The sequence below is a fragment of the Morone saxatilis genome, unplaced genomic scaffold (genome assembly GCF_004916995.1).
Source record: "Morone saxatilis isolate NCDOM2014 unplaced genomic scaffold, NCSU_SB_2.0 Contig4, whole genome shotgun sequence".
In the NCBI taxonomy this organism is placed as follows: domain Eukaryota; kingdom Metazoa; phylum Chordata; class Actinopteri; family Moronidae; genus Morone; species Morone saxatilis.
Window position 1 is genome coordinate 10,587,939 of NW_023339984.1, and position 18,742 is coordinate 10,606,680.

Here is an 18,742-nt window from a genome sequence, read left to right on the forward strand (position 1 = left end):
TTTTTTTTTAGAGATGCAAGACATTTATGTAAAACAATTATGTGATTCATGCTTTCGTTTTGAATAAGCTGGTGTATTTGTATCCTTTTGTCCTCCGAAACATTATTCTTTAAAATTACACTGTTAAACGGTGTAAATGGAGGGAAGAATCAATGATTTCATTGAAGGAAATATAAAAGAAAATTAACCAGCAAAGGAGAATAAAATACAATAAGTCAGATTAAGTTATTGGTGCTTTACTTACTTAATTATAACATTTAATTCTTTAACATTCTTTAAGACAAACTGAAAACAAACAAACAAAAAGTCTTCAGCCATGTTAGCAGCTTTGAGCTAATTGCAAATGTCATCATGCTAACGTGCTGACATTTGCAATTGCTTGGCATTTTGACAACATCGACACATAAAAGGTGGATGTATTTGAGGTGTATTTTGATTTTGGCCCTTGTCCCATCTGCTAACATGGCTTTATGACCTATACTGCAGTCAGCCACCAGAGGGCGATCGTCATGTTATTGCTTCACTTTTGGAGAGCCGTCTATCTTTATATATGTTAGTGGTTCACAATTAGCGTGTAGCTTGTTACCATGCTAATGAATTAAGGACAAGGAACAGCTGAGGCTGGAGTGAGTGAATGTTATTACCTTAGTAATAGGTATTTGGATATATATACAGATTATTGAACAAATAATTACGATTATTATGACCTGATTCTGGTGCGAGATGAAAAGTGAGGGGATCCCCAAAGTAACTACAATTCATCCTCTTGGGACCATGAACATCTGTAAAAACATTCATGGCAATGCAGCCAATAGTTTTCGAGATATTGCAGTCCAAAGTGGTGGACCGACAGCCAAAGACAACGTGGCTAAAAATATTAGTACACATTATGCTTGAGCGATATTGAGTGTGATCTTCCTTCGACACGTCCTTGGATCCCAACTTGCTCCTGGGAAATCGCTCTAGTGTGAGCGCACACTCTGACCCCACTTAATTTCTTTCCTCTAGTGTTCATTTCCACGGAGCATTGAATGAATTTGTACTGGCTTTATAAAATCTCTGATTGCCTGTGTAATCACAGGTGCCTTCAAACTATCGCTACCATGACACAGTCACATCCACGTCTCATTTGCCTCAAAACAAAGGGCCCATTTTTATAATTTAATTTACATGTTCAGGTTTGTCAGTAGTGTATGAATAATTAGGTAATTTTCAGATTTCCTGACTTCCATTTCAAGCTTGTATAAGGAACAGATGCTGCTTCCCAATTTATTTATGCAAAGTAGATTAACTTTGGCACCTTGCAAATCACCGGGTTTATTCATGAGTGAAAAATCTACACAGTTGATAAACAAGAGCAGCTCTCACCGTTGACTGATTGTGAGGTGTAAAAAACGATTCGGGACACTTTTTAGCATTAGATATGTCTCTGCAAACGCATCTGTCCTCCTCCAGACAATGTTTATGTTCACACGTGCGATAACACGACTCGCATAACAAAACCCAAGAGATACCCCGGCTATAACTGAATAAAAACCTGGCAGTGCAGGCTTAGGAGGATTCAGACATAATCCTGCTATTAGCCAAGACAGGATTCCAATCAGAGCTCTACAACGACAGTTTCACTCGCTCTTCCACTCTTTTGCCTGCAAAGCACGAGATTAAGAGGTGACAGGCAACCTCCTGCCCCCCCATATGGGACCAGTGCAAACACAAACCTGGTGGTGTCAGTGACACTATCAAGTCAAATGCCAAGTAAACACCAATCTCTGTCTTGATATTTATTAAGAAAAGATTGACAACATTGTATTATAATACACACTGATAACGTAAAACATAATCTTACAGTGTAAGAGTACAATATAATAGCATAATGGTCAGCTGACAGTATCACTTTATTGAATTGAATATTTATTAATGTATGTACTTTAACCATTTTATTAATATTTGGAGTAACACACATCTTTGGGTATGTTTTCATCCACTTGTTAAAAGAAACAAAGTTGGAATAGTAGAAATTAGAGTATGTAATATATTGTGCACTTGTAGATGTTTGTAGATGCACTAAAGTAAAAACTGATTCCTTCAAATACACCTTGATGTTGCATTATTTGCTTTTTCTGTCATGCTGCCACTCTCTGATGTCTAACAGGTGTCTTTACCATGTTCACCCTCTTATTTAGCGTTTTAGCATGCTAACCCATTTAACTAGCAGTAAACACAAAGCACAGCTGAGGCTAATGTCATTAGTTTGGCTAGTATTTGCTTATAAGTTGCATAGCAATGCTAATGCAGGCTAGAATGTTCACAGATCAAACCGGGTGTCCCAAGTTCCTACAGATATATGTAAAGCACTAAAATGTCCCAGATTTCAACATTCACTATCACATTATTCGGGTTTTCGCCACAATTACAATAATAAATTCAATATTCTAACATTATAATTAAATAATTAATTATAGTCCTTCTTTTAAGCACTTGCACAGATACTGAATATATATATATTGCACTCCTTCCTGATGAAAACACTTATGGCACATGCAAGAGCGCATACACGTGCTCCTGCATGAACCTGTTTAAGGTGATGCCAACATATATTATTATATTTGAATAATTTGAGCCAGACTCAAACAGACTTTTACACAACATGCACAAATCTCCTCCTACTCCTCTTACTAACTTCCCTCCGAGTGTGAATCCTCCACCACAACTAGCATCGGCCAAGACACTGCAGTTATATTCGGTCAGTGGGAGTGTGAGATGAATTTCAGCATTACCTTTATGCCAAACCAAAGCCTAGGTGAGGAGTTATTTACAGCTATTTACGGCCACGTCAACCGTGGCACTTTTCATCGCTCACCAATTAGCGGTTTTGTTTGTGCTCCCACTGTGACCTTTGGTGTGTAATTGATTTGAATCTATGTTTTCCTGTTTTTCAAGTGGGTGATAGTGAAGGTGTAGTGATTGCGATACGGAATGAACCACACAAGTACACAAACGGTAAACACACAGGCGTGTCGTTGTTTGCGTGCTGAACGTGCACACGCACACTTACACAAGCACACAGGCATGCAAATAGCCTATATGCACACATACGCTCTCACACACAAATGGGCAAGAGCGTACCTGTGAGAGGAAAAACGGGAACACCCACACTGAGGAAAAAGTATTTGATTCAACTGTTATGTTTAGCTATTTATGACATACAGTAGAAGTTCTTGTAATGCTCAGCTCATAAATAAGCTGATTTGATTGCTGCCAAATGTCCGTTTCCACTCAATCTGCTGGTATTGTTATAGTCATTAATGCCGAAGAATATTGTGCATTGTTCTGGATAAGACTTCTGCTCAAGTGTTTGTTTTTGACATTTCACAGTAGAAAAAGGTCTTAGTGATAAAATTAAAGGTGTCTGATCAGTTTAGGTGCTTCACTTTCAGAGTCCTCGTATTGTGCATGCTGCCACACTGTCATGGCTTTCTTTATTCCCATAAAATTATAACTCTACTGTCACAATATCATGCCTTCTCTGTCATAAAATTAGAGCTGTATTCTCACTTTATGTCTCTTTTCTCTTACAATTATAACTTAATGCTCAAGAATCTTTATTCCACACGTGGTGAGATGGGTCTGGCACTGAAAACTCCACCCTGCCCTGCCGTGGAGATGCCAAAACCAAAAGTACTTGGCGTTCACGCTACTGCATATTTCTTTACTGAGAATTTGTATACTGTAGTGACGTGACAGAACTGTTAACGTTCCAACTGCTTGCATTACATACAACATCAGCTTTAACTGCATGGGTCCTGCCTGGTCCTAGTTCTTCCAGTTTGTATGCCAGAATGTGAAAGGGAAGGCTAGCTCCTAATGTATTTCCTCATTAGATCACACTTTAACAAGATGTCATCCAGAGTGGACAGGCTGCCATCTTTCCTCTGCTTAGGAGTCAATCTGAAAAAGCTAAGGTGTGTGTGTGTGTGTTAGGAAGGGGGTCTCAGAGTTAAACAGCTCTTGTTCAAAACCAGTGAATAGAGTGGCAAACTGACTTAAACACAACATGAGTGTGTGAGGCAACCACCAGGAAATGTAGCATAAATAATGCAAAACGTAGTTGGCGTTTCTCTCTTCACAATTTAAACTGTCAGGCTGCCAAGCGAAGGGATGACAGTAATGGCCACATATCTGCTAACGCTTAAAAAAACAAAGCTCTCCGGTTGGCCCTCTCAGACTCGTTATCTTTTAACTATCAGCAGAAAAATCCTGTAATTATTTATCGTCCTGCTTATTAAACAACACAGAATTGTATGCATGTACGTTCACGTTTCATGTCATCTTCTTCAAGCGGCCCTCAACAGCCAGGCAAAAATACTTTTGTCGTATGTTGCGTTATGTATGTGCGAAATAGGAGCTGAAATACGGCTGCTTTAACATGTCAAATTCAATAAGGGCACAGACTTGTTTGCCTTAGGAATTTTAGTCACGCAATTGCCATGTACCGTGTGCAAATTGGCCACGGTGTGAAGGCACATCAACGGACATTGCCAAAAAAAAAGGGATGAGCAATTAGGAGCCGTACATACACACAGGGAAGGGGACAGATGGGAAGCGACAATTCAAACGGTGAAAGACAAATCATCCACATTATAGAAGGATCCATGTCTTTACAACTTTTCTGTTGTGTTCAGTGAGCAGATCCTGTCACATGCCTCGTGGTTTCAAAGAATTAATCTTGTGGAAACGGATCCCCTGATGTTCCCGCCGTCCTGCTGACAAAAACAAAGGAGAAAACAGCTTGTCGGACTTGAGAAGTGGAAGTAATAGCAGGACCTATAGGAATAATCTGAACTCTTCAGCACTTGGTTGGATTTAATTCAGTGCATGGGAGAGCTTACAGAGCGGAAACTATGACAGCAGAATGGTCGTAACCTATTGTCACATTAATCTAAAGATGATAGGTAGCCCACTAATTCGCCCTTCTTGTCTCATGGGATTAATATGATGTCAGGGCAGGAAATATGACCCTCCATCTGGTGATAATTAGTCATGTCAGCTGCTGTAAGTATGACTTTAGAAATAGCAGTCTGGGTTTATCAGTGCTGATGTCTCCCATTGAACCTTCTCATAGTACAACACTTGCTAACAATACTAGCATTAGGAATGACATTTGACATTTAGAGAAGTCAAATGTAGTATTTCAATTCCAAGGACAATCCGTATTTTACACTATTCACTCAGTAAACTGTCAGAATATAGATTCATAGACAATGAATGGGGAGCTGATTATGGAGTTATATTACAGGTATAAATACATTTACTTTTTTTTAACCCCTGTGAGTTTCTAAACTCTTTTTTTGAAGGGGATGTCTGGCAAAGATGGCATCATAAAAAAGTTGTAGACAAAACAATACAAAACTGGTCATCCAGACAAAAAATGCTTAATCTCTCTCCTTATTTCCTGTCTACTCTTTAGATAATAAAAGCATCAAATATAAAAAAATACTTTTAAATACTGTCAAAGTAGCCATTATTTTTAATAGATCCTTTATATTTTTACACTAATTTTTCATTAATACATCTGTAATATTACTATTAGACAACCATATGCTGTAAATCACCTTACTGTTGTACTACTACTACAGTCATCCCATAATGTATGAATTATTGATTAATTAATTAATTAATGATGCAAAATGCTTCACTAGACCCTACAATACTGCCATAAAGGAGACCCGCCATTACGTCAGCTTTGCTTTTTTACACTGAATCAAACACCGGCGTGATGCTGCCCCACAGTGTGATTTTTAGTTAGCATGCTGCTGTTCCTGAAGAAAAAGAGGAGTGTCTTGCAACCCAACAGCTGATGATGTTTTACACAGACATAGATTCTGCTATGTCGCTTCCTCCTCTGCTGGTTTAATAGTGGAACAACAATGCCTCCATTCTGTGTCTGTACGTTTTATAGCTACAGAACAGTGAAGCAGAATAATGGCCCAACATTCCCGCCGCTGTATAAACTATGCGCACTTACTTGTTTCTTACTTCATCTTCCACATGCATTGATGTAACTTCCGGTTTAGCCCTCCATAAATGAACTTCAATGGGGATAAATAATTTAATCTTGCAAATCTTCTAGACTTTAAAAATGTTATCGGACCGAATGGATCAAATTCTGATGGTGAAACCAGTTATTTCGTGGGGTTTGTGATGCTCCAAAAAAATGGATCCGCCATTTTACAGCTGCTTCTTTCACAGTGTAACCTTATGCGAAAAAGTTTTCTTGGGCCAGTGTGCATCACGTAATCGACGCTGTTGCTGTAATTACAATGTTTGGCCACTATGTCAAATTAGCTTCAAGGCAAGACAAACTTCCTGTGTCCTTGGCCAGCAGTTTGGTTTGGTCTGTCAAAATGCCTCACAGAGCTGAGAGGAATTGCAGAGTCACCGAGAGACTATACAAGTGACCATTTCCACATTACACATAGTCATTTAGTCCATTGTTGATATAGAAATGCTTTAGAGTGCAGCTTTAAATTAGGTTGCATCTCCCATACTGCTCCTTATTTTGATTTACAGGTGAATCTCAGAAGAGCTCAGAAGAAATGAATCGTGACTAAATCTTTTACTCAGAGCGGCGATGAAAGAAAGTAAGCTGTTTTAAACTGTGACGTACAGCATATCAAAGACATCTGGGGATGTATTTCTGCTGTGACAAGTCTCCAATCTCCACCATATGTTTGTCCTGCTAGCGTGACGGACGTGGCAACAGAACCCTTCAACATTCATGCATATGAGAGGATATCCAACCCCCTCCCCCCCAAAGTTGCAAATTATTCTGTATGTGCTTTAAATCTATGTGTGCACAGGTAGCATTTCACCAATACACAGACCAGAGAACAGGGGGAAAAAAATACGCTGCTTGAGTCCATTGTGCTTGAAATCCCCTGTCATTTCTCATTGTGCAGCAAAACAGTTATTTTTTCTCTCTTTCTAGTCCCGCTGTCTTTTAGTTAAAACACAAAAGTGCAGTATTTATAACTGTGGTATGTTCCTTTTCGGATCTGAGTCTCCACTTGGGAATTGAGGTTAAATAATTCGGGTCACAGTTTTGTCAAAACATGAGATAAATCAGCCTTTTATAAAACCTGTTAGGAAAAATGGAGGGTAGCTTTGAATTAATGTTTTACATGTTTGTAAATTAAAAAATCTCCGCAATTACAGCTGTATTAATTAAGTAATCCCTACTTCTCCAGATAGATGTTGTGATAGTGGTGGTCAGTTTGATTTATTTTGAGATGGCTGTGTGAGGCAACCAGATAATATGAATTCATCTCACGGCCAATCACATGGGGGGTGATAGATGTGGTCATGTGTGCGCTTATGTGCGCGTGTTCCTCGGATAATTTCCCTCTCCTCGTTGGTAAACATTCATGTTCACGTCTCTCTGCTCCACAATCCACTGGGTTGAAGAGCCGGAGCAGATGAAGCGTCTGAAATGTATGCAACCTGCAGGAATTCAAATGAGTGTCAGAGGTCACAATAACAGGAATCACAGTGTATATCATTTTCCGCTGCGAGCACGCAAAGAGCTTTAGACTGAAGCCCCTCACATTCTGAATATGAAGAAAAGAAAGATTAGATTAGAGCTTTCATTTTGTATGATTCTCAAGGAAGGAGAGGGCACTGCTATAAAATTCTTTTGACAGGTGTCTGTTAAAGTTTGGCCTTTGACTGGCCTACAGTTCCCAGCACATGCATCTGTGAGACTCCAACAGCAGCTGTGGAGAATACTGAATGCTAATGCACAAACCTTAGGGTTAGTTTTCCGTATATGATGTATAATTCAATTTCTGTCAGAATGACACGTTGCTTGAATCCACAAGGTCTAACAAACATGATGAAAACATGTTTTACCTGGGAAAACAATTGCAAAGTTAAAGCTGCCCTTGAAGTATGACTAATGTGACTAACCCTTCCTTTCTCATAAAACTTTTTTGTAAAGCAATAGAAAATAAAATAAAATCCTGCAATTCTGTTTATTGCTTTGCTTAAAACTGAAAAAATGCTTCCAGCCAAAGTAGGTATGTGAATTAGCCTTGTTAGCATAACACCGACCTGAAAGGCAAAATATCACTACCTTCTCTGGTTGAGTTTCTATTTATTGCAAAGGTCCACTGTGTAACATTTGGGAGGATTTATCGTCAGAAAGGGAATATAGTATCCATAGGTATGTTTTCATTGGTGTATAATCACCTGAATATAGGAATCAATGTGTTGTCTTCAGTGGAGTCTGCCATGCTGAACCGGCATGTTTCTACAAATGTTTCTACAGTTGCAATCTGCAACTACACTGCTACCACTAAATCTTGTGTGTGTACTGGCTAAAAGTTAGCCCAATGAGAGAATGTATTAGAATGACTGTTCTGTTACAAAGGTTTCACACTCTTCATTGTTATGGAATAACTAAATCTGATCAGACAGGGACTATGTCTTATCAAATACGGGTCCGCGGCCTGATGTGTAGCAGTTTGGGAGTCCTTGACACCAAAAAGAGTGAGATCCACTGCTCCATTGCACCTTTGACCACATCCGACGGTGACATCACAGCGTACTGACCCCGAATACATGACATATGTGAGTTGTGACCTACTCGGCCTCAGACTGACTTACATTTACCTTCTTACCCTAACCCTTACTCTCTCCGTGTAAGAACCAATAAGAGGCAGAGTGGCGACTGCCTTGTAGATTTGTAACAAATCTACAGCGGCCTTCTGCTTGAGGGAAGTGTCGTTCATTAATGGCCACTAAAACAGAAATATTAAACAATATTAGAGTTTATTGTTTTTAAAAATGGACATACTGTTGAGCAGGATTGTGTTGTAGGCCAAATTCTCTGGCAATTTATTTTATCACAAATGTTAATGATTTTTATGATTTATGATGATTTTTATGACGATTTTATGATTTCCTGGAACTTCGCTTTCATTTTGGCTCTTTAATTCGCACAAAAACCTCACCCTTTCCCTTTTTTGTACAAAAAACTACAATTCCAGCACAATCAGGCCGCTCAGGTGTCTAACTTTCTGGTTGCCCCAGGTGGACAAAAGCCTTCAGTACGTATGTCAATCACTCTCTTCATTTAGTGAAGGGGGGGCAGTAAACACAAGGAGTGATGACTGGAGGGCATAGACGGAGATTAAAAATGAGTATGAAAGGGAGTGTGCTTTGATGTAGCAGCACTTCAAAGATATCCTCGCCTCTAGGGTGTGTGTCCCTGCACTGTAACTTGGCTTGTGCTCAAAACTGGATCCCACCCCCCCACCCCCTTTTTTCCCTTTGCAACTGTCTGTTCTCTTCTTCTCGCCTTCTTTTTACCCCCGCAAAGCTTCAACAAATTTTCCTTCTTCTCAGCGTGTGCAACATCCGACAGCTTTAGCGGAATGACAGAAATGCATGTGAAGTATGACGGAGAGGATTGAGCTCTGATCCCCGGCCCTCCCCTGCTGATCCCGGCTGGTTCTGTTCGTACTCCCCTATTCTGTAATTCACGATCTCTCCACGTTATACAAGACAACCTTAGTGAGAGATGGTTTTAACTGTACATTTAGTAACTTTTCTAATTGTACTTAGTATCTTTGTGCATTTGTGTTCACATTTGGGAGCATGTGATGAAGCTGTTCGGGCCTTTACCCATGGCGCATGTAAAAGTGACTCACAAATGGCAAGTCTCTTGATTTAATAATCCAGATGCCTGCTGTAGTGCAGTTTATATGTGGGGATGTGTGTGTGTGTGTGTGGCACAGAATAATGCATGCCACCCTGTGATCGTAAATGATCAAAAGCATTTTTTCGATGAGAGGGATGCAGCGACAACTTTCCTTCCTGGAACGCTAAAAATTCCCTACAGTCAAGTCGTGAGGTCTTTGATCGGTTACGATCCATCCAAGAACTGCTAAATAATGGAGGTGTACATTCACATAGCTCATAAAACCGCTATTTCCATGCGCTTTAATTTTTCACGTCTCTCTCGTGTCCCTTTCTTTTCCCATGGCGTCATCTCGGTGTTGGGTTATCACTCAGAGAAAGTGTTTGTATCTGCTCCATGCACATGCACATAAACATGAAATGTTATTTTGAAGCCTGGTGGGCTCTTTAAACAATCTGTTTGTCATAAGGAGCACATCCTGTCAGAGGAAACCTGACTGGCTCCAAATCCAGGAGTGAGGGCTTGATTTCCACAGAGGTTGCATACTCATTACTTATCATTAAGGCAGCGCAGGCAATCCCGTCTTAATAACCCGCCTCACACAGTTGACATCTCAGTTAAAAACCCTCTAATTAAAGTCCATATATCAGGCTCCACAGGTGGGTCTGATTCATTGCTGTCAAAGAGCACCTCCGAGACACTGCAGAGCATCATTTCCAGTAAGATACCGGCTTTCACCCTCACACCCGTTTATTAACGGGAATCCTCGACTGTTGGCTCACCTGTCTTTTGTAGCCGGGGAGATGAAGTGTTAGCTCCGCTGCTCCACAATGGAGATGTAAACGTCTCGCCGGCTGTCAGGAAGAGAGGGCTAATTGTGAGGGAGAAACAGATGGTGCACAAAAGCTTTGACAAAAAGGAGAAAACTGTTTAGCCTGGGAAAACTTTTCTTTTTCCGTGTGAGCTGCCATTAAAGTGAGAGAACGTTGAGTGAGGTAGCTTCAGTCAGAGGAGAATGTCTTTGATGGAGGGCCAGGTTGGGAGTTTTTGAAAGAGCTGTTTGGCTCATTGACGGGCTCTTGTGGGCTGACTTTAAAATCAGTCTGATGAATGTGAAAGTACGGTTTGGAAAGTGACTGTAACATTTCGAGAGCGAAATGATGTAGAAGTGCCATGTTAAACTACTCAGCCAGTGAAAAAAGTAAGACAGGGAAGTGAGGAAAGGGGAAAAAAAAGAGAGAAAATGGGGAGAAGGATGATCTGTGGGAGGCAGCATGAGGAGTGCTTGTTTTCTGTCTGTGCTCCTGTTCATTCAAGGCAGGACCACCGAGGCACAATGCTAAGCTAATGAGATCCCGTAGGATAGCGCCACTTTGGCACACTGACAGATTACTCTCTACCAACTCTCTTATTTCCAGCCGGCTTAGTGCAGCCCTGTCTAGCCTTAGCTTAGCCTAGTTTAGCTTGCCAAATCCTGCATCATAGGCCTTCAGCACTGTTAGCCCACCATAGTTTTCTGAATTATATATAAACACATCTCTGCTCCCTTCCCCCTTTTTTTTTTATTAGCCCATAATGTTAAATATTGCATAATTTCTCCTTCTCATTCAACACTGGCCTCATGTGCTTGTATTACTGCATTTGTATTGTAGGTTTATTTCTGCCCTTGGTACCATTTGCAGAAAAAAAAAAGCACAGGTACACAGCTTGAAAAATATCGTCTTTCTAATCTAATTTTGCTTCTCTGCTCTGTTGTCTGCCAAAGAATTAATCACTCTTAGCACACCTGCCTGTGTGCGCTTCAGACGGACAAACAGACACACATTCACACACACTCACACACATGCGGAGCTGTACTTTACAAAGACAACCAATTTATAATTAACTGTACTATGTTTCCAAAAACCAGTGACGACCAGATGGGGAGGATATTAATCAGAGAGCCTTGCATGAGGGAAATAAAGAGAACTCAAAGATAGGAGTGATACTGAGTTCATTACGTGAGTTTTAGTTACAAATGTGAACAGATACTGTATCAAATTACAACCTTCATACATAGAAATTACACTTAGAAAGAGTCTTTCCCTTCTGCTCCCTGCATTAATAAACTTCACAAAGGAAAACTATACATCCCATGCCAACATTTTTAAAGCGGCTACAATATATAGATTTATAATAACAATGTATTAAGTTTTGGAGTGACGACTCATTGTTTAGCTGCCTGTCACGCACTGCACTCTACCTGCTCAGCACCAAACGGCAGACTGGCACGTTGGCGAGTAGCTGGTGGACAAAATGAAGCATTTAGCAACTAAAAGAGTCAGATATTTCCCTCAGGAGTTAGTAGAGGCAGAGCTAAAATACAGTAAATTACTGGACTTGCACTCCAGGAGGCCAGAAAAAAAAGCCAGAGTCCAAATTAAGACTAATTTAGCTCTATAGCTGGTAGTTGCGTGAATAACTGTTTTTACTAACAGGTTTGACATATTATCTTAAAAGGAGATGGTATGTCAATATTGTTTTCACGACTTGTTTCCGCTGCTACTAAAGTGGCCATCAGTGGCAATCAGTGGCAATCAGTTCTTGCAGATCTACAATATCGGTGGTTATGGTTACAATGTTTGTGGCAATAAACTAAAGATTACACATTTTGCATACACATTTAGCAAAAAATACACTTATTTATGGTTAAGGAAACATTGCATCAAATGATTATATTGTAATGAATGAATGTACTTCATAAATCTACAGCAAAAAGGAGAGACTGGAGGGAAATAATCATAGACCGTATAAATGAACCTATAGCTTTCCACGGCTCCGGCTGTTGCCATCTTGACAGTCTTGACTCCGCTGGCTCTCGGATAATCCAAAAGTGGGCAAATACATGGAGTGTGAGCGGATGTCGAATGAAGCCTGGTTACTGAAAACAGCCGCCTGTGATGGCACCTGTCACTTAAAGCGCCCATGCCCTTAATTATGCATAACTGTAAGCCTCAATATAATTTAAACAGGTGAGTTGTATAAAAATTCATCCCCTATGCAGCTGTCATCAACAGGTAATTTAGCTATACAGACCAAAACCGTTTTTTGTACCAGGCTGTAAACATGTTTTTTTCTGCTGTAAATTTTGGCATTTTAATGGAGATTGACTGACTCACTTTTGCAGCCAGCCTCAAGTGGCCGTTCAAGGTACTGCAGTATATGACTCCTCCATGTTGGCTTTGTTTCTCGGCCACAAAGGTTGCCGCTTGGAAATCACAGACAGAAGTGTATTTTCTAGTAATTTCTGAGTTCAGTGAGAGGCTGAACTAAACAGACACTCACACACGGTTGGTGCGTTAATTGCTAGCTAGCTTAGAGTTTTCTACAGCTGTAACATTGCCTTCATGAGGCGAAAATCAGCTTTGTCTTGTTCTTAAACATTTACCATCGACCTTGTATAACCTGCTGGCTAGCTGTATGCTGCCTTAGCACAAACCTTGGATCAGGCAATACTTTTTTTTCCAACATTTTAAAAGACTTCCTTATTTAATCTGCAGGGAAATAATTGAGAGTGAAGATCGTGTCCTTGCCACTGGTTGTGGGAAATGTTGCTGTTCTGTTCAGACAGCAGAGAGGACCAGCGAGGAGCATCTGGAGACATAAGGAATGAGTTATGGAGGAGAACAGAGTTGAATCTCAGAGCTGCTCTCAAATACAGCAAATGAAGATGGATTCCACCGGGACACGGCTCTGTGTGTGTGTGTGTGTCCAGTAGGGTTGGAGATGAAACTGAAATCTCCTTATGAACCTGCCAACATGATGGAGTGTGTTTGTATGTGTGTATAAACATGCACATGAACAAGTTTACTGTATCGTAAGATTGAAATAGTGGATTCTCTTTGTGTGTTCACCCTCTTTAGAGCATGTTTATGTGAATCTCAAGGACCAACGCAGGCGACTGAGCTGTGTTCGCATCTGCCGGCGTAGTACGAAAGGGTCGAGGAGTCAGCCGTTGTTTTGCCTGAGAGTCATTTGGTTTAAATTGATAAGAAGGCCATTAGCTGCCGCTTCAGCCCGTTGCCATGACAACGTGTCTTCTGTGGAGGAAGGCATGGCGCCTCAGGTATCTCTCCAAAGAGAAACCACTGTGGTGTGTGTGTGTGTGTGTGTGTGTGTGTGTGTGTTGTGTGTTGTGTGTGTGTGTGGATTTTTTTTGTGTTGGTTTTTTTTAATTACACAATGAAGCTCTCATTAAATTGTGTCAGTTCCATCACATGTAATTAATGTGTGCATTCACACTTTACTACGTATATGCAACAGCATGCGTGTATCTCCAACTGATTAGCTTTGTAAGTGTTTTCCAACATCTGGACCTGCCACTCACAGCATCTTCGGGGCATAGGTAACATCTGTACATGCCACTAGCCATCCGATTGGCTGATTGAACATCTGTCTGTTGTAGTGCGCCGTATGATTGGCATGCGGTGTGACTGGGAGGTCACTGCTTGCATTTCAATGCTCCTATTGCTTTCGTATGGCTGCGGTAGGAGCTTAAAGGTCAGGGGGAGCTTGTGACCAGAATGTTGCTCATCCTGCAAATGGAGAATATATGTGAAACGAAGCGTAGGAGGAAGTGAATAACCATTCTGTAAACGTGCCCTTGAGCAATGCAAAGGCAGCTGCTTTTACGTTGTATGAGTGTAGAGTCTTTGTAATAGTCATGGATTGTGAGGTGAGCTGCCTAACCTTGGAGAACAATGGTTTGAACAATGATTTTGAAGCTATAGATATCAGCATCAGTTTTTGTAGTCCTTGCTGCTATAGAGTCAAATAAAAAAAAATTTCTGACCACGAGCGTCTGCGAGGGTTTTCGTCCAGGTTAGCAGGTTGATGTCCAGTAAAGTTCAGTCGTGATGGCTAATGGTATTTGTTGTTTCAAACGGTGTTATTTCAGGAAGATGTGTGATATATTCCTTGGGTATCATGCTGTTTTTCTTTTTTAGACATCTCATCTTGAGGAAACACTGATTTCTAACAAATATTGCACATTAATATCTATATATTAACTCCAACATTGTCTCTCCTGATTATGCAATTCAGGCCGGTGTTTGTTTTTTGACAAAATGACATAAGATTCGGTCCCCTTCTTTCCCCTGATAACTTCCATACGGTTCCTAAACGTTCAATTTAGAAGAAAAGCAATTATTGCAATTTTTTTCCCCACTGGTATAATTCAGTATTTGTTTCTGGCCAGAATTTAAATACTGTTGCCAACAAAATGTGTGCATGCAGTCATCCAACACACACACACACACAGACACATACACTCTTTCCCTTCTCATTCTCTCTTTCATGCTCTGGCAACTTCTGGAGTGCCCTCAAATTAATCAGTGTTTTAATGGAAGCTGGTTAAATATTCAAATTCAGTAGTGAGTTGCTTAGCACATCTTCAGCTGACCTCTCTCCTCCGGGCTGAAAGCACTGGCTGCCGCGCTGTCCACTCCAGCATGCATTTTAGTGTGGGAGGGTTTAGCCAAATGATTCATTAAACAAAAATATATATATTCCTATTTGTCTTCAGCTTAAATCACCTAATTAGCTTGAGTACAGCATGCTTTCTGTATATGAACAACAACCACCAACGGAGCCTTCTTTCAATGAGCTATACGGTGCACACTATCAACAAACTGCAGTAGGTCATGACTATATACTGTGCAATGTGGCATATGCTAATATTGATGCTAATAAAGTCTTTTTTTGTCTTATTATATTGGCAGTGTCCCTGAAAACAATTTAACAATGTAAGCACAGATGTTTGTACACACTTCTCTTATTAAAGCGGATTTCTGTATGCCTTCATTTATGACATACAGTAATTCATTGTTTTTTAATGGTTGAGCAGAAGTGGCTCAGGATGTAGAGCTAGTCATCCACTAGTCTCTAGGTTGGTGGTTGGATCCCTGATGCTCCTGATGGGCAGGCCATCGTTGTTACCATTGGTCTGTGTCTGTGTCTGTGTAAACAGGTGAATGAGAGGCTTATTGTAAAGCGCTTTGTCCGTTAAGGTAGAAAAGTGCTGTCCATTTACCATTTATTGCAAGAGCACCTACTGTGAAGCTAAAACTAGCCTGTATGTGTGAAGACAAAAGCTACAGGAGAGTACTTAGGTTTCCGCCTGCTGCATATTAAACGTGGCTCTGAATTAATGGCATCCAGTTGAGTTGTTGATCACTGTTTTGATGAGCGAGCAGCCCCCCATTTTGTTTGTATCTTCTGCTTGACTGCCATACGCATGAGGATGCACATTATTACACAAGCATGCGATATATTTCATCTGATTGGTCAACAGTTGGTGGTGGTAAGTTTGTTGACAGAAGACAAAGTTGGGCAAACAAAATAAATATAATTATTAAAAAATTAACTTGTTTTATCAGGAAGGGAATCCTCTCAACTCAATGAATAGCCCTCAAGCATACATACAGTTTGTTATAGTGAGAAACCCCTTAAAGGTCCAGTGTGTCTTTTATGAGGAAAACATTATTTAATTTAAAATCAGTGCACCCAGGGATACACAATATGTTTTGGTGAGAAACAGAATGTAAACGTAATGTGTTGTTTATTCCACCTTTAAGCTTGTGGCTCCTCCAAAAGGCTCAACAAGATGTTCCCCACATCTGAAAGTCTTCTCCATCAAATCCTCTGCACATTTTCTTCCTGTAGGCATCAAGTAATGCTATATCTGAACAGCCATTTGACATTTAAGTCGCTTCCCAGCATTATTTTTCACCTGCCATGGAAAGAATAGCAGACACATCCTGGATGACAGGAGCAATTCCTGCCCAAACGAGCAGGTTTCATAGCTTTTTGAACCGCATGTAACCCACCAATCACAGGTTCAGCTGACCCCCGCTGCTGTTGAAACCTCCTGAAATGTCTGCGCTGCCAGGCTGTTGCTTAGTTTCTGCAGTGATGTCAGCCGTCATTCCCGGCGCTCAGTCATTTGACGGGGGTTGTGAGGGGAGTGCCTGCCAAATAAACCATGACCGCTGCAACCTGTCATGAGCCCTCCCCGCTTTTCCCGTTAAACGTTGCACTGTGTTGAGAACGCTGTCACTCTTAGAGACACTCCTACGCGGAGTCACACACGGAAAAACATACACACACACAAACGCACACACAAACGCACACACACACACACACACACACACACACAGTCGAGTGAAAATACAGACTCACCTAACAGCAGTCTGTCTGTTCTGATTGATGGGCCTATCAGGAAATAGTGCTAGTTACAGACTGTGGCTGCATGTATGTACTCAGGCTATTAGCATCATGATGTATGAGCAATAATATTATCTAATTTCGAACGGAGCTCAACATAAATTCTGTTTAAAGATACATTTGCGCTTGTAACATAAACGCGGCGTAGTAAATAGGCTGAAATTAGAAACTGATCCTTCTCGTGTTACCAGACTGATGCATCATAATTATTCATGTGGGTCTAGAAATCATCGCTGTAAAAATGGCTCCTCCTTGAGATTCATCTGAGCTCATGGCTGATACTAAATGAAGATCTGTGGGCATCTAAAAATAGCTTTGCGATAAATCAGAGGTGTGTGGTATATGTGTGTAAGTGTGTGTGCAGCAAGGTTTCTGGTATCTGATAAAAGCCATTATCCAAAGCTTTAAGACCTGTGAAGTAGGTGTGTGAAGTGAGGCAATGCTTGTGTGGATGGCATTGTTTGCACGTCTTTAAACTTGTTGGGGTAATGTACTGTTTTTTATTTAAGTAACAGATTTAGTGCTTGTACAATAAAAGGTATTGTTCTACATGTTAGTCATTACATCTGCCACTGGAAAAGTATCTAATTCAAGCACTTAAACGTATAATATGTAACATTTCTGCATTCTGCGTCATATCCCCTTTGCGCAGGGATCAGCATTGTTATCTGACATCTGTCACAAATTTTACAATGCACTGTTTAGACCTTGATTGTTTTTCCCTTCAGATTTTAACCGGATGAAGGATCAGACGTCTAGATTTTAAATGATCTGTGCTAACCTTAGCAGCAGCTAGTCGAAAAGTCCTGTTGGGGGTTCATGTTTTCCAAGAGAATCCTTTAGGATTCCCATACATTTCAGAAAATCCTACAGGAATTATATTGGGAAAAAAAGTTGGTTTGGTTTATATTTTTTATAGTCCTATTGGAAATCTTGCCCTGTTAGTTCCAATAAAATCTTTTAGGATTCTTATACATTTCAAAAATACTATAAGACTTTTTAAGACTTTTTAAATCCTTTTATGAGAGAAAAATGTTTGGTTCACAGTCCAGAGTAAATCTGTTTTATTTTTTATTGGATCTTAAACTTCTTAGAAGACTTTTAGATTTTTAAAAGAATTACCAATAGGACCAATGCGGTTCTCAGGAGTAATAAACTTCTTCAGGTCCAGCGTTGAGCCGGGGAGAAAGAGAAGATGGCTTCAAGCTTGGAGGTCGAGAAACGATGACGATCTAATCATCAAGCTAACGTCAAGTTATTCGTAAGTTATTCTGCAGAATGAGTTGCAGGAGAAGTTGAACCGGGCGGAGCAGCAGCTCCAGCAGAGGGACAATTAAATCCTGGACCTCAAGAAGGACAATCTCTCTTACAAAGCTGAATTTCTCCAGAGCAAAATCCTTCGTCAGACAAAATGCAAAGCTCCGCAGGAGAAGTTGGCTGAAAAAGAACCAAGCTGGCAGAAGAGACTTCAACAGCTGGAGGGAGAAAATAAATACCTGGCTGAAAGAGAACAAAGCTGGGAGACAACAATATTGACAGTGGAGCACAAGAAAAAAGAAACTGGAGGAGCTCTTGAAGAAGAAACAGAAGAGAGGGTTTCTCACAAGGTGGTTCAAGACCAGAAAACTGACTAAAAAAGCAAAACCAATAAGGAGACTAAAAAGAAGGAGAAGAAAGAAAGGGAGGTTAATGAAAAAGAGAGAAAAAGCAGGAAAATGAGGAGGAGATGAATAAAATAAGAGGAGGAGAACACAGAAAAGAAGAAGGGTTTTCAAAAAC

The 18,742-nt window shown here is 40.4% G+C and overlaps 1 protein-coding gene across 1 annotated transcript in view; it reads right to left on the reverse strand.

Annotated features, from left to right (window-relative positions):
- The window catches only part of LOC118338452 (NACHT and WD repeat domain-containing protein 2), a 58,337-nt gene extending 43,142 nt beyond the window's left edge, over positions 1 to 15,195 (reverse strand). Inside the window, exon 1 of the mRNA XM_035675752.1 lies at positions 15,141 to 15,195. Coding sequence (XP_035531645.1) covers positions 15,141 to 15,195 — 55 coding nt within the window. The remainder of the gene's footprint in view (positions 1 to 15,140) is intronic.
- Positions 15,196 to 18,742: the final 3,547 nt, after the last annotated feature.